The following is a 16961-nucleotide window of genomic DNA, read 5'->3' as shown; positions in this document are numbered from 1 at the left end:
TCTGGAGCTGTTGGTTGGGGGGGTGGGGGCAGAGGGGAGCCAGCCAAGGCTCTTATTGTAGAAGACGCAAGAGTCACTCCTAGGGGAGGATGATATTTGGTCATTTTTGTATTTGTACAGAATTCTTTTTTAAACTCTTTTAAGTCTCGTTTGTAGATTGGCTTTCATCTTGTTCTGTCACCATTGTGGTCAGTCTCATCTGATATTAACATTCTATAAGTTGTTTATGTTCACCAGGGGAACACCCAGCTTGCTGACAGCAACCAGGTGGTTAACAGCTGTCAAAGATGCTGACTCTCCATCCCCCACCACCTTAGGTCTTAGCATTGTCAGGGAATAAAACAAAGGCCATCAAAACTTTGAAAAATATAAAGGCCATGTTCATTAATTTGCAGGCAAGGAAAAACAAAGAAGCTCAACATTTTTTTCCCTGAGTGGTTTGCTAAAGGAAGACTAAGCTTTTAAATGCTAGAAAAGTGCAAGGNCAGGCTCTGAGCTGTCAGCACAGAGCCCAGTGTGGGACTCGAACCCACAAACTGTGAGATCATGACCTGAGGCAAAGTCGGATACTTAACCGACTCAGCCACCTAGGCGCCCCTATAAATTATAAATTTAAAACATACCATTGTTCACTGGTCAGCAAGGAATCTTCAGCTGAGTTCAGTAAGGGCTTGGTTCAGGGTTCTTTAAAAACGCTGGATGTCTCTAGGGGTGCCTGGGTGGCTCAGTCATTTAAGCGTCCAACTTCAGCTCAGGTCATGATCTCACAGTTCGTGGGTTCGGGCCCTACGTCGGGCTCTGTGCTGACAGCTCAGAGCCTTTAGCCTGCTTCAGATTCTGTCGTCTCCCTCTCTCACTGCTCCTCCCCGACTCACACTCTGTCTCTCTCTCAAAAATAAATAAAACATTAAAAAATTAAAAAAATTAAAAACCCTGGATGTCTCTAACATCAGCTCTAGGGACCGCCATCTGTAGAGTTACCATATGACCTAGTTTATCTGGGGAAGTCCAAGGTTATACCTGTTGTAATTTTTATAGAGATTCAATGTTGTTATCCTCTAGAAAGTATTAGGATAACTGGAAGTTTTTTAACTGCATAGTGCCTAGCATGGAATAAATATTTGATATACATATGGTTGACCATACATACATTGGCTCTAAGATGGTTTGTTTACTTTTAGAATTGTCCGTGCTAATTATACTTTATGATGCAGTTTGGGACATTGAAATTCTTACATCATTTGTAGATTTTTAGAAAAATACATGGCACAAATATATATTGCAAATGCACCCATATACATATTGTAAACTAAAGATCATAATTTCTATCAGTCACTGAAAAAATGAAAACATTTCTGACCATATGACTTAGAATAGGCTTTCAGTGCGAAAAGTAGTTCATGTGACACATACATGTTTTTCTAGGATTTCTCATTGGACATTGGCTTAAAGATGACTTTAGCTGTGTCATTATGGAGCTTAGTGGTTTTTTTAGGATTCTCCTCATCTTGCTTGGTTTTTCAATGCAGTTCCCTAGTTATCATTTTGCTTCTGGAGACTGCTCACTATGTTTGAGTATAGTCTTTCCCATCACGACCCCATTACCCCCAAGATGTGGGTTCTGTTCCTGAGAAAGCTGGGGTGCCTCATGCTCAGCGCAGTATAAACGGAAGACCTGTAAGGCCTTCTGGTCAGATAGTACCAAGCTCTTGGCTGCTTTCCATCTGGTGATTATGTTTCTTCTTCTTAGAAAGTTTTCACACCTTTTACAATTTCTTCTGATTTTACTACCCAAACTCCTCATATTCTATTAGCTAAACTTAATACTTCTCCCACCTCCTAAATACCTTTTTCCTCTGAAATCACACTATGGCCAGTACTTCCCCTCAACAACCATTTCCAAAATCAATACCCAGATGCCTCCTAAGGCTCTCCCTCTGTAAGGGTATGTATTCATGATATGTCTAGTCTTGAGGGAGGATTCACAAAATGCACCCAGGTACACAGAATCACTCAATGCCTTGAAGATGTGATATTAATAGAACGCTATATTAGGCATGTTGAGTTACATGGTGAAATCCAAGTTTTGGAAGGATAATTGGGCTCAGAAAGATATTTATTCATTCTTTGCCTGTTAGTCCAACCTCTCCCCACCTCCCTCTCTTCCCAGTACTGAGTGTCAGGGAGGGGTGTGCACCAAAGCATTCTCAGAATCAGGCAAGGCCAAGTGTTCATATCATGTGTTTAATCCTACTTGTCACACAATTACTGAATTCCCTCTCTCCTTTTTCTAACTAAATTTGAACTGCCTCAAAGGGAGGCAAGGTCAAAATGACTGATAAGAAAACAAAATTCTAAGAACTCCAGAGATCCAGAATGTGCTGTCAAATTACGCTTGTGGCCACCTTGTCAGGACTTCACGGCTCACTGGCCCGCTCACAAGAGTTGTTCTCCATGGATCTTGAGCCTGGGAAGAAATTCAGACACAAGCAGAAAATGAGACCCAACAGATACTCAACCTTCCAGCCATGAAATGATCAAACAGAAGACCAAGCCAAGGGACTCACCACCCTCCTAAGTAGGCAGATTTTTCCTCATGTGTTTTGAAAGAGTTGGCTGGTTTCCTGGCTTCTCTCTGCCCTGTGCTTTTCACATATTTGTGTGTCTACAGTCAGACAAATAAGAAACACACACACTGTGCACACGCATATGTGTGTCTAGTAAGGGGCACGTGTGGCATTTGCTTACATTTCAGGCAGCCCCTTTAATGACATGACTCACGTGAGGCACGAACACCCATTTTTCCAGACTGTTGCGGCCCACAGAAAAGCTGCTGCGTTCGGTCTCCAAGGAGACTCGCAGACCAGTTGCCTTGGCAATGCGTCCTGTCTGTCATTGGGTCTGATGACTTGGGCTTGCGATATTTCTGTGGCACACATTATAGATATTCATAGGAACCTTGACTGCTCATAGCTTTTCTATGGGTTTATTTCCAGTTTCACAAATTGAGAATATTGGCTATAGTTATTTTAGTTTTTTGATGCTAGACTGACAGTTTGACAGTTAAAGAGACGTTTTTGAATTGGGACATTTAGTAATTATTGTTCTTACTGATGAGTCAGGTGATTGGTCAGCAACATTAACCAGAGACTGTATGTAGCAAAGACAGTGCTTTCAGAACTTTCTCACAGTGTGGCCTGTTGGTGCCATGGCCCTTCTGTTTTGTCTTCTCCAGTCTGTTCATTTCTACAACATCCAGAATGATTGTTCGAAAATGTAGGATAAAGTCTGGACAAGTCCTCCAAGATCTTCCTGATCTGGCCCCTGCCACCTCTTGAGGCCCACCTCTTGCCAGTGATATCTTCATACTCTGCTCCAACCACCACCACCCTCTCCCCCGTGTTTTGCATACACCATCTCCCCAACACAACCATGCAAGACTCCTACTTGAACTTCAGGTCTCCATGAAGATACCGCTTCCTTTAGAAATTCTTTCTGGATCTTTCTAAAGATTAGATGCTACTCCTGTATGCTCTCATAGAACCTCATGTTAAATCATTCATTTGTAGCACTTCTTCCACAATGCTTTACCTTCTTCTTTACTTGGCTCTCTAGTCCCTAAAGAATGAAGAATATGCTGTTTCTGGTGAATGCTGTCTTGCTCAGAAGTGAAGGGAAGGGGCGCCTGGGTGGCGCAGTCAGTTGAGTGTCCGACTTCAGCTCAGGTCATGATCTCGCGGTTCGTAGGTTCGAACCCCACGTCAGGCCCTGTGCTGACTCAGCTCAGAGCCTGGAGCCTGCTTCAGATTCTGTGTCTCCCTCTCTCTCTGACCCTCCCCTGCTCACGCTGTCTCTCTTTCTCTCTCTCAGAAATAAATAAAACATTTTTTTAAAAAGTTACATTCTTTAAAAAAAAAAAAAGTATAGGGAAGCATGTGGGTGTAGGAGCATAGAAACATGAAGTCCTGACCTGGCCCCAAATGGCTGAGTATGTCTTGCCTTTCTTACTCTTCCTCCAACCACTGCATTCCGCTTGGCAAATAGTAATAATTTTTGTGGAAACTCAGCCTTTACTCATCTCTTCTTCCCCCCTTAGAGAGTGTGGTAGAGTACATCCACATATGAGCGGGATTCCTTTCTTCAGAATAATGGCATTATCTGAATCATTGCACAGCTCTCTCTGGACAAGGAGATGGTCAGAGAGTCTGAGGCACCAAACTTTTTCTCTGAAAGGCCACATACTGCCTCTGTTCACTGTTCATCTCTGTTCTTGTTTTATAACCTTTCTAAGTGTAAAAGTCATTTTTAGTTCATGAGGCCATGGGCAGGATTTTGCCTTTGGGCTATAGCTTTCCAGCCAGCTTGATATCAGTTTTACAGAGACCTATCGCCAAGGTATCTGCCACAACGCTTAAACGAGGGACCCATGGGCCCCTCTCTTGCAACCCTTCATCTTGGATCTGTGCAACTTTTCTCCATTTGGCCGCTGTGTGTATCCAACCTTCTAGACTTTGGGGCTGGTGTTAACTTTTCTTCTCTTCCTTCCTGTCTCACATTTCTAGACTGCCTGTCCCTGGTCTTGCCTTTCCCTGCCTGGGAAGTTATTTGAACTGAGGACATGAAGCTTCTTTTTGGCATTTATTTACCTTAAGTTATAAGAAAAGAGACACAACCAATGATTTTTCAAAGCAAGTTCCTTCTTTTTTTCTGACCATTCCATTCCATACAGGATTCCTGATAAATTCTCTTAAAAGTATTATATGTCTGTAGTAAATACATGCTTGAATATTAAATTCTTCTTTATGTCACTTAACACCCACCTGGAGATAATACATTCTGGTGGGACAGGCAGAAAATTTAGTCTGGATATAAGAATGTGCATCCCATAAAATAGTCTGTTGTTGTTGTTTTTTTTAATCTGTCTCTATGGAGCAGTCTCATAATAACAGAGAAAAATAATTTGTCCTTTGAAAAACCATATTGCCTTCAAAAATTAAATTTAAATATAAGTTAGCAAAGCGTTGACCACTTTAAAGATAATGTGGTTACTGGTCTTTTGAAAGGCTTAGGCAATTGGACACATTAAGAATTAACATTGGGGCACCTGGGTGGCTCAGTCGGTTGGGCATCCAACTTTGGTTCAGGTCATAATGTCGCAGTTCATGAATTCAGGCCCTGTATTGGGCTCTGTGCTGACAGCTTGGAGCCTGGAGTTTGCTTTGAATTCTGTGTCTCCCTCTCTCTAACCCTCCCCCACTCGCTTGTTCTCTCTCTCTCTCTCTCTCAAAAATAAATAGTAAATAAATGTTAAGAAAGCTTTTTAAAAGAATTAACATTTCTGGAATAAACTGTGAAATTTCATTGATAATAATATATCAGTGATTGTTCTTTAATGATAGCTAATGTGCCACACTAATGTAAAATGTTAACAGGATGAACCATGTGCAGGAGTGGGTAGAACACACTAAGTCTGTTCCATGCTCAGTTTTTCTATAAATCTAAAACTGTTCTAAAAAGCAAAGTCTGTTAATTTTTTAAAAAATCACCCAATCTGTATCAGTTTGTCAGGGCTGCCATAACAAAGTGCCACAGACTAGGTGGCCTAAATAACAGAAATGTGTTACCTCCAGTTCTGGAGCCTGGACATCCAAGGTCAGAATGTCACCTTAGCGCTGCAGGGAGGGATCCGCTCACACCTCTCTCCTTGGTTTGCAGATGGCCGTCTTCTCCTTATGTCTCTCCTCTTGTCCTCCCTCTGTGCATGTCTCTGTGTCCAATTCCCCCCCCCCCATTTTATAGGGACCCCAGTCTTCATGGGTTAGGACCCACCCAAATGATCTCCCTTTACCTTGAGTACCTATGTAAAAGAGCCCATCTCCACTAAAGTCACATTCTGATGTATCTGGGGTTTGGACTTCAACGTGTGAATCTGGGGAGGGATACAATTCAACCCATCCAACCCACCCTCCCCCCAAAATGAAGACTTCTCTGATGCCTGCCATCTTTCCAAGTGTTTCCCGCGCATCACCTTTTCAATTTTGCGCTTACAATGCATGCGCATGTGTGCTGGTTTTGTTCTTCTGCAGTGACCAGCAGCAGCTGCAGCTCCTGTACTCTGAGTGCATCCTGTCCGTGCTCAGCAGCTCCTCCTCCTCCATGCGCCTGCACAGAGGCTTCACAGACCTGATCTGGTGAGCACCTGTCCTCACGCCCCCAACCCCAAACCGAGCAGGGCCCCTCCCGTGGCATCCATGACCTGGTCATTTCATTTGTGTGCACCTGCTTTAGAAAGCAGGGAGATTGTTTTGCTTGCATGCACTAGACCAAAACAGAGAGAAGCTTACGATTGTTTTTAACAAAATAGGCCTCCAAGGCCCTCTTGCATTTTGTCGACATAGGATCGTGAGACTCAGGAGAGAAGGGATTGTTTTCTAGGTTATTGGTCTATCCTAAAAGTATACGAAGGCACCAGAAAATTGAACGGATGGTACAGAGCTATTGAATGTTATTCTTAGACCTTCCATGGTACATTCTCCATCTCAACATGCAGACGAGTCCCTTAATTATAGGCAGAGATGCATGCAAGTGACAAAGCCCGCAGGCAGCCAGCTAGCTGCTGTAGGGTCAAGGGCTTTTCCACAGGGAGGAAGCCGAATGATATGTGACAGTACAATGTGTCAGAGTTTCAAATCAGCTTCTCCAATTAGAAGTAGAAATAATTTTGTTATTTATAGTAAATTGAAACACTCTAACGAAGCCATCTACCATTTTGAGTCTGTTTCTTTATGTAAGACGGTTTCTTAATACTTCTCATGATACTTTCTTTAGTCAGCTCTGCCTTGAGTTCTGAGAAAAAGTCTGTTCATATACCTAGAAGTGATGGAGAGACGTGGAAAACTGAGGCAGGACATAGCCAAAAAGAGCAGCAGTAAAGAACCCAACTCTTGCTAGTCATTTTTTCGCATCAGGCCAATAGTCACATTTTATCATTCCAGCTTGTCGCAAAACAGATGTTTTCCTCCTGTGTCTTCCCAGGAAAAACCTTTGCCCTGCTCTCATCGTGATCCTGGGGAATCCAATCCATGACAAAACCATCACCTCTGCTCACAGCAGCAGCGCCGGGACCAGCGTCGAGTCAGACTCTGCATCTCCGGGAATTTCTGACCATGGCCGGGGGTCAGGCTGCTCCTCCACGGCACCAGCCCTGAGTGGGCCGGTGGCTCGGACCATTTATTACATCGCGGCTGAGCTGGTCCGGCTGGTGGGGTCGGTGGACTCCATGAAGCCTGTGCTCCAGTCCCTGTATCACCGGGTGCTGCTTTATCCGCCACCCCAGCACCGGGTGGAAGCCATCAAAATCATGAAAGAGGTAAGGAGGCCCTGAAGGACGCCACCATGCTTGCCAGATGGCAGAGGGCGTTATCTGCACATTCTGTCTTGCATACAGGAGGCACTCAGGAAATGTTTGCCAGGCACCTGCTAAAACTTGTTACTATGTGGTATCCAGTAACAGGCAGTATCTTTAGGGTGGAGGCGTGTATCCCATGTGTTGGGAGCCTGGGTAAGGAGGGGTTGATGGGTGCTCACCAATGCAGAGCCATTGATGATTTAAGCTGCAGGTATCTGACCCGGCCCCAGGCTGATTTCATTTTGTTCCCTTAGGTACTGTTAGTGCAGCTATGTGTGTTTATTCCCCTTTGCCAAAATTGGATTTCCAAGTGATTTTATACTTATGCTGTACATCATCCAAAAGAAAAAAAAATCATTACTAATCTCTAACTAGAAAAAGGAATCCCTTTGCCTCATTCCTTCTTAGGCCTCATAACCCAAACATCATGACCCCTGTGAGAAGGTAAAGATTGTCCAGCTTGTAACAGCCATCCCAATGTTCTCCTTCATGGTTTTGGGGAGGAATGAGGGTTATTTTGGAAGTACTTCAAGTACGAATTTCTCTGCTATCTCTCAAATAACCAAAAAGAAAAGAGATCAGCATTTTTGTATTTGTGAACTTGTTCATTTGCCATTGTTTTTGGTAACTATACCAAAACAACAACAAGCCCAGAGTAGCAAAATTCCCTTGTTGCGGATTAATTTATTTAAAGTAATATTTGCACTCATCAATTTCTCAAAAGCTAAATTTAAAATGCCTCTTGGTGTTGCTTTAACAAAATTTGACTGTAATGAAATTTGGAAAGTTCTGACTCAACATTTCTAGAAATGAAGGAGTGATTCAGATCTAATTGTGGTTAAGAAAGTCTATGAGCACACAGTAATAACCTTTTTATCCTCACCTTCTCTGTGCCTAGCACTTCACGTATATTATCTTTAATATTCTTAATAGCTCTTTTAGGTTGTATATCAACTTTTACTAGCAAAAATTGTTATTTCTTTTCTTTATCACAGCTACAGACAGTGCAAACAAAGGGTCCGCTTTAATACCTGCTCAGTCCCAGGTTGGCGAACACAATACAGCTTTGGAGGCAAGTGAGACTAGACTAGTTTCTCACCACCCAGCTCCCTTGGGGACCCAACCCTGCCCTTGTTAAGTTTATAAACAGGGGAGCGGAATGGGCTTTCTCTGAATAGGCAGATCTTCAAGGAGAAGAAAGAGGAAGAGACTAGCTACTCATGCTCAGCTTCCCGTACATGCAACAGTCAGATCAGACTCCCCCTTCCATCAGCAGGAAGTGAGAGAGAGACGAGGGAGGGCCAGAATTTTATTCCACTGAATGTTCTCCTTGTAGAGATATGATGCCAGGAAAAATGAATTTTCCCTCCCACAGAGAAACTGAGGCTTCAGAGGGTCAAATGACTTGCCCAAGGTCACACAGAAGGAGAAAGAGCATACACCCTGTTCTGTCCTGAAACCCATGGTCTTATCCTACAACACACTTATTATCATACTTGACTTTGATACTGAAATGCCAATGATTCCAGGAGCCCCCGTTCCCCTGCTGGCTCAGCTACCCTCTTCTTTCCTAAGCCTAAGAGACAGTTTGGATCCTCTCTCTGCCACTCCCCAGCTAGGTTATAGTAGCTGAAGCATTTAACTCTCTGAACCTACAGTTTTGTATCTGTACATAGTAGTAATATTCTAAAGGTTCAAAATGCAATACAGTTGGCATACGTACTCTGTAAGCATAAAGGGCTAGACAAGTATTTGGCAGGCTTATTGCCATCCCAAGGAAGGGAAAACATACGTAGGGGCTGGAACTATCTCGTCCTCATGACCTCCCGCCTAGAGTAGGGCTCCAATTCTAGCTCTGCTCCTTGTCAGCTGCCTCTCTGTTTTCATCCTTTTGTCTTTCTGGACTTAGACTTATAAGTCACCACTGTTAACAGTATTTTCTTTTTAAGGCTCTCATGGCTCCTGTTCCTCTCCCGTCAAATCTGAATTACTCTGCCCAGTTTATAGACCCTTCTCTCATCATTCTCATTTCCCATCATCACCCTCATCCCATCTGACTGGCCTTGCTCTGTTCAGCTCCCAGGCTCCTACTTCTATTCAGGCTCCTCGCCTCTCTCCCTATGGGCCATTCCACTTAGCAGAGTCAAGCAGGTGATTGAAATGCGCTAGGCCCAGCTGGCACTTCAAGTTAGTTTTTTTTTTTTTTTACAAACTCTCTTAGGAAGGTAATATTACTCCCAGTTTCTAGATGGGGAAGCTAGGGCTCCATGAGTAGAAGTTACTCGTCCAAAGTCCTTATGAGTAGCAGGGCTGCCACATGAACCACGATGCTCAAAGAACATCTGTCTCTGCTGTCAGAATCCCCCTCCTTCACACTTCTGCCTCCCCAAACCACTACTTTTGTTCCTCTTTAAATTCCATCATTTAGCAATTAATTATAGGTCCCATCCCACTGAATGTTTCACGGTATTATGTAGTACAAACTTCTACTCAAATACATTTTTGTACACCTTGCTTTCGTATTTGCCCTCTCCCCACCCCTAACCTGGTATCTAACACTGCAGTGCCTGAATCAGAGTAAGTGCTCAGTAAGTTTTGACTGAATGACAGATGGCCCTGATGGCAGAATATCGTCAAAGATGATGTTTTGTAAGCAGCAGGAACCTTTCTTTCTCTCTCAGAGTTGACTGGCACTGGGGGTGTGGCTGCTTATAGTGGATCCACTTGGTGCATGAGTGCTAAGTAAATACGTTTCATACAGGGTATGAAGGTGTCTAAATGTATTTTGAATAATAATTTCTTTACGACTACGGAGGAAATGTATTATGTCTTCCTCTTCTCGTAGATTTTCTCGCTTCCCAAGATTATCTTACAGGGCAAGGCTGGAATTAGACACCAGCACCTGAGTAGTGTGTCCAGACAGTGCTGCCCCATGGAGCAGAGCAGACTGACATGAGCCAGGTTATTGTGACAAGTGGGGCCTCCACTTGCTATGGCAACTAATCATTGGGGAAGGTTGGTAACCTGGAAACCAAAATGTGCAGTCTGTGCACACAAAGAAAACCACTGGGCATCCAGAATGTTTGTTTAGCCTATCAGAGTTTGAACACTTGGGGTGTTATTTCCCTGTTCTCTTTGTAATTTGTCACTCTGCCATATGCGCTGTGTGCCCATTAATCAAAGACAGGACATTTTGTTCTTTGAAGTACATTCTCTTTTCTGTTTCCACTTGCCCAAAAAATGAACAACAAACAATAGTACACCTTGCTTCCTTTTCTCTCTCTCATGGTTGGGCTTCAGAAAGACTTCCCTAATCTTTAATCAGACCTTTGACACCCCAAACACAGACACCACGTCCCTCATTCCCACCGGAAGAAGCTGGGATTAAATATGCCTTGTCTTTCTTCAAGTAGTTGTTGAGGGTTCTTCCGAAGTGTAGTCACTCAGTGCCCTTCCCTCCCTATTTGGCAATAATTGAGAAATAAACACGATTAGTATGGGAATTAAATATGTCATCTAATTTATTACTGGTAAAGTTAGATTCAAGAATGTAATAAGATCCCCAAGAAAAGTGAGGTTCCCCACAGCCATGCCTCTGAAATGCACTTACCCTTCTAGCAAGGGATGGGACAGCTAGAGGCATGTAGACTCAGTCAGCTTCACTTGGATGCAGGCCTGGCAGGCAGCATGAGAATGAGTAGGGGTGTGAGGGAGAAGAGGGAGGAGGTAGGACAGGGGGGAGAGAAAGGAAAAACGGGAGAGGAAAGGGAGGGAGAGGGGTGAGGGAGACTTGACACTTTCAATGTCAAAAAATATAAGAGGCGCCTGGGTGGCTCAGTTTAGTGTCAGACTTCAGCTCAGGTCATGATATCATAGCTCGGGTCCTGGGTTTGAGTCCTGCGTTTGAGTCCTGCGTTGGGCTCTGTGCTGACATCTCAGAGCTTGGAGTCTGCTTCAGATTCTGTGTCTCCCTCTCTCTCTCTGCCCCTCCCCCACTGGTTCTTTGACTCTCTCTATCTCAAAAATAAACATTAAAATAATTCAAAAAGATAAAATGTGGAGAGTCGATACTGCCCAAAACAATCTACATATTCAGTCCAATGCCTATTAAAATAACACCAACATTCTTCACGGAGCTAGAACAAACAATCCTAAACTTTATATGGAACCAGAAAAGACCCTGACTAGCCAAAGTAATCCTGAGAGAGAAAACCAAAGATGGAAGCATTATAATTCTGGACTTCAAATTGTATTACAAACTGTAATCATCAAGGCAGTATGTACTGGCACAAAAACAGACACTCTGATCAATGGAACAGAATAGAGAACCCAGAAATGGACCCACAAACATATGGCCAACTAATCTTTGACAAAGCAGGAAAGAATATCCATTGGAATAGACAGTCTCCTCAGCAAATGGTGTTGGAAAAACTAGACAGCGACTTTCAGAATGCAAAAATAAACTCTGACAATAAACTATTAAAAAAAATAAACTCAAAAATGGATGAAACACCTAAACATAAGACAGGAAGCCATCAAAACCCTAGATAAGAAAACAGAAGAAAACCTCTTTGACCTCGACCACAGCAACTTCTTACTTGCCATGTCTCCAGAGGCAAGGGAAACAAAAGCAAAAATGAACTGTTGGGACTTCATCATGATAAAAAGCTTCTGCACAGCAAAGGAAGCAAACAACAAAGCTAAAACGCAATGGGAGAAGATATTTGCAAATGACATAAAGGGTTAGTATCCAAAATCTATAAAGAACTTATCAAACTCAACACCCTAAAACAAATAATCCAGTGAAGAAATGGGCAAAAGACATGAACAGACACTTTTCCAAAGAAGACATCCAGATGACGAACAGACACATGAAAAATGCTCCACATCACTCATCACCAGGGAAATACAAATCAAAACCACTATGAGATACCACCTCACACTTGTCAGAATGGCTAAAATTAACAACTTAAGCAGTGACAGATGTTGTTGAGGATGCAGAGAAAGGGGACTCCTTCTGCACTGCTGGTGGGAACGCAAACTGGTGCATACAGTTCTCCACTCTGGAAAACAGTATGGAGGCTCCTCAAAAAATTAAAGATAGAACTACCCTGGGACCCAGCAATTGCACTATCAGGTGTTTATCCAAAGGATACAAAAATGCTGATTCAGAGGGGCACATGCACCCCAATGTTTGTAGCAGCACTATCAACAATAGCCAAAGTATGGAAAGAGTCCAAACATCCATTGACTGATGAGTGGATAAAGAGGATGTGGTATATATATTTAATGGAATATTACTCGGTGATCAAAAAGAATGAAATCCTGCCATTTGCGGCAATGTGGGTGGAACTAGAGTTTTATTATGCTAAGCAAAACAAGTCAGTCAGAGAAAGACAAATATCATATTATTTCATTCATATGTGGGATTTAAGATACAAAACAGATTAACATAAGGCAAGGTAAGCAAAAATAATACAAAGAGAGGGAGACAAACCATCAGAGACTCTTAAATAGAGAGAACAAACTGAGGGTTGCTGGCAGGTGTTGGGTTAGGGAAAAGGCTAAATGGGCAAGGGGCACTAAGGAAGACACTGGTTGGGTGAGCACTGGGTGTTCTATATAAGTGACAAATCATTAAATTCTATTCCTGAAGAAAAATAAATATATTTTTGATTAAAAAAATAAAATGTGAAAAGTTGGAAACTTTATTTTTGTGCCTCCAAGAGAGTAGAAGTTCCCAATTTCTGGGGTCCGAAAGAAATGTGGAAGGAGGGAGGGAAAGAGAAGTGCCCTTTAAGATGTAACTTTTTCTACTTAATATACCTTTTCCTGTGAGTATAAATCACCTTGGAAATAATGGACATAATGATAGAAAGTCAGTTACAATACATTTAACCCAATCCTTCCCTGAATTAGCCTCAGAATAAAATTTTCTGTAAAGACCTCTAACACATGGAAATAATACTTAATTAGAACTGAATAGTAAGGAAAATTCTGTATGTGAAAACGTGTAGGATGTAGCCAAGTAGTACATAACAAGGATATTAATAGGTTAAAATACTTATATTAAGAGCTAGGAAGCCTAAAATTAAATAGTTGGGAACAGTTAAATTGTTGGGATTCTCCAAGTTAAATAGTTGGGAAAAGAAGAGCAGATTTAATTCAAGGAAAGTAGGAAAGAGGAAAAATAAGGATAAAAGCAGGAAGTAATGTGATAAAAAGCAAATATAGTGGATCAATAAAGTGAAAAATATCAGGGCTCTAAAAAAAACTAAGGAAGTTGCAAAACTCTTCATAACAGCAATCACAAAATTCCAGAATAGGTAAAAACAACTAAATAGAATGAAAACACACATGGAACTATAAATATTATAAACATTGAAGAAATTAAGGTATTAAGGCCACTGAGTCCCATAAACTTGAAAACTTAGGTAAAATAGATAAATCGCTAGGAAATAACACAGCCTTCTGGGAAACAGTGTGGAAGTATCTCAAAAAATTAAAAATAGAGCTACCCTATGACCCGGCAATAGCACTGCTAGGAATTTATGCAAAGGATACAGGAGTGCTGAGGCATAGGGGCACATGGACCCCAGCAGTGCTCTCAACAATAGCCAAATTGTGGAGAGAGCCTAAATGTCCATCAACTGATGAACGGATAATGAAGATGTGGTTTATATATTCAATGGAACACTACTTGGCAATGAGAAAGAATGAAATCCTGCCATTTGCAGCAACGCGGATGGAACTGGAGGGTATTATGCTGAGTGCAATAAGTCAGAGAAGACAGATATATATATATATATATATTTTTTTTTTTTACTCATATGTGGATCTTGAGAAACTGAACAGAAGACCATGGGGGAAAGGAAGAGGGAAAAATAGATACAAACAGAGAGGGAGAGAGGCAAACCACAAGAGACTCTTAAATACAGAGAACAAACTAAGGGTGGATGAGGGGATGAGGAAGAGGGAAAATGGTTGATGGGCATTGAGGGGGGTTGGGATGCACACTGGATGTTGTATGTAAGCCAATTTGACAATAAATTATATTCATAAAAAAAAGAAGAAAAAAGGAAATAACACAGACTTTAACAAGCTGAGAAATTGAGGTCCTAAATAGTTCTGAAATGTTTAAAAACTTGAATCAGTAGTTAAAAATCTTTCCATAAAAAAAACCCAAAACAAAACACTGGCCCCATACGACTTTAAAAATAAGTTATACCAACACTTAAGGAATGGATAATTCTAATAATACATGAAATTTTCCAAAGAATAGAAAGGGAATACTCTCAACACATGTTTTTTAATTTGTTTAAAAGTTGTTTTAGGGGCGCCTGGGTGGCTTAGTCAGTTAAGCGTCCGACTTTCACTTAGGTCATGATCTCGCGGTTCGTGGGTTCGAGCCCCGCGTCGGGCTCTGTGCTGACTGCCGGCTCAGAGCCTGGAGCCTGTTTCAATCTGTGACTCCCTCTCTCTCTGACCCTCCCCTGCTCACGCTGTCTCTCTCTCTCTCCTAGAAATAAAACATTTAAAAAAATAAATAAATAAAATTAAAAGAAAAAAAAAGTTGTTTTACCTTTTGACCCCCTTCAGCCATTTTTTTTCCATCCCTGCACCCTTCACCTCTGACAACCAACAATCAATTTTCTATACCTATGAGCTTGCTCTTTTGTTTATTTTTTGTTTTGTTTTGTTTTTAAGATTACAAGAGAGATTAGACAGTATTCGTCTTTCNAGATATTTAGGCTGTTTGCATGTTTTGGCTGTTGTAAATAATGATGCAATGACCATGGAGGTACATGTATCTTTTTTGACTCTGTGTTTTCATTTTCTTCAGATAAATATCCAGAAGTGGAATTGATGGATTATATGACAGTGTATTTTAGTTTTTTAATAAACCTTCATACTGTTTATCATAGTGACCGTACCAATTTACATTCCCACCAACTACGCACAAGGGTTCTTTTTTCTCCTCTTCCTTGCCAACACTTGTTTTTTTCTAGCCTTTTTTTTAAAGTTTATTTATTGAGTGAGAGAACACACACATGAATGGGAGAGAGGTGGAGAGAGAGAATCCGAAGCAGGCTCCATGCTATCGACTCCATGCTATCGGCACAGCGCCCGATATGGGGCTTGATCCCATGAACCATGAGATCATGACCTGAACTGAAAATAAGACTCAGATACTTAACTGATTGAGCCACCTAGACACCCCTTGTGTTTTTGATAACAGCCATTCTAACAAGTATGAAGTACTATCTTATTGAGGTTTTGATTTGCATTTCCCAGATGATTATTGATGCTGAACATCTTTTCATGTGTCCATTGGCCATCTGTATGTATTCTTTGGAGAAATGGTTACTTGGCTACTCAGGTCCTCTGCCCAGTGTTAAAATTGGATTGTTTGTTTTTTTTGTCTTTTTATTGAGTTATATGAGTTCTTTCTGTATTTTGGATATTAACCCCTTATCAGATACATGACTTGCAAATACTTTCAATATGTGGCCTTTTCATCTCGTCACTGGTTTCCTTTGCGTGCAGCTTTTTAATATGCTGTAGTCCCACATGATTATTTTTGCTTTTGTTGTTTTTACATTGTGTCAGATTTTAAGAATCATCTGCAAGACTCGTGTCAAGGGGCTTACTGCCTGGGTTTTCTTCTAAGAGTTTTATGGTCGCAAGTCTTACATCCAAGCTTTCAATCCATCTTGAGTTAATTTTTGTGTATGGTGGAAGGTCCATTTTCATTCTTTTGCTTGCGGCTGTCCAGCTTTCCAAGCACCACTTGTTGAAGGGGTTGTCCTTTTCCTATTGCATATTCTTGCCTCCTTTGTTTTATATTAATTGACATATACGTGTAGGCTTATTTCTAGGCATTCTATTCCATTCTTTTTGATCTGTGTATCTGTTTTTATGCCAGTTCTGTAATGTTTTAATTATTGTAGCTTTGCAATACAGTTTGAAATCACAGGGTGTGATGCCTCCTGCTTTGCTCTTCTTTCTCAAGATTGCTTTGGCTCTTCCAGGTCTTCTGTGGGTCCATACAAATTTCAGGACTGATTGTTCTATTTCTGTGAAAAATGCCATTGGAAATTTGGTAGATATTGCCTTGAATCTGTAGATTGGTCTGGGTAGTAAGAACATTTTAACAATATTAGTTCTTTTAATCCATGAGCAGAGAATATCTTTCCATTTATTTGTGCCATCTTCAATTTATTTTATTAATGCCTTGTAGTTTTCAGTGTACCAGTCTTTCCCCTCCTTGATTAAATTTATTCCTAGGCATTTCATTATTTTCGATGCTTTGTAAATAGGGTTATTTTCTTGACTTCTCTTTCTGATAGTTCATTAGTGTATGGAAATGCAACAGATTTTTATATGCTGATTTTGTATTCTGCAAATTCACTGAATTCATTTGTTAGTTCTAACTGTTTTTTGAGTCTCTGGGGTTTCCTATATATACTATCCTGCCATCTGCAAATAGTGACAGTTTTACTTCTTCCTTTCCAGCTTGGGTGCCTTTTATTTCTTTTTCTTGCCTGATTGC

The 16961-nt window shown here is 41.3% G+C and overlaps 1 protein-coding gene across 1 annotated transcript in view; it reads left to right on the top strand.

The window, feature by feature from the left end:
* Positions 1-16961, top strand: part of ARFGEF3 (ARFGEF family member 3) — a 153186-nt gene that overhangs the window by 64347 nt on the left and 71878 nt on the right. Inside the window, exons 10-11 of the mRNA XM_077776166.1 lie at positions 6087-6191; positions 7036-7369. Coding sequence (XP_077632292.1) covers positions 6087-6191; positions 7036-7369 — 439 coding nt within the window. The remainder of the gene's footprint in view (positions 1-6086; positions 6192-7035; positions 7370-16961) is intronic.

Source organism: Crocuta crocuta, unplaced genomic scaffold, assembly GCF_008692635.1.
Source record: "Crocuta crocuta isolate KB4526 unplaced genomic scaffold, BGI_CrCroc_1.0 scaffold25, whole genome shotgun sequence".
Classification (NCBI taxonomy): Eukaryota; Metazoa; Chordata; class Mammalia; order Carnivora; family Hyaenidae; genus Crocuta; species Crocuta crocuta.
This window is presented reverse-complemented; position numbering and strand designations above follow the sequence as displayed.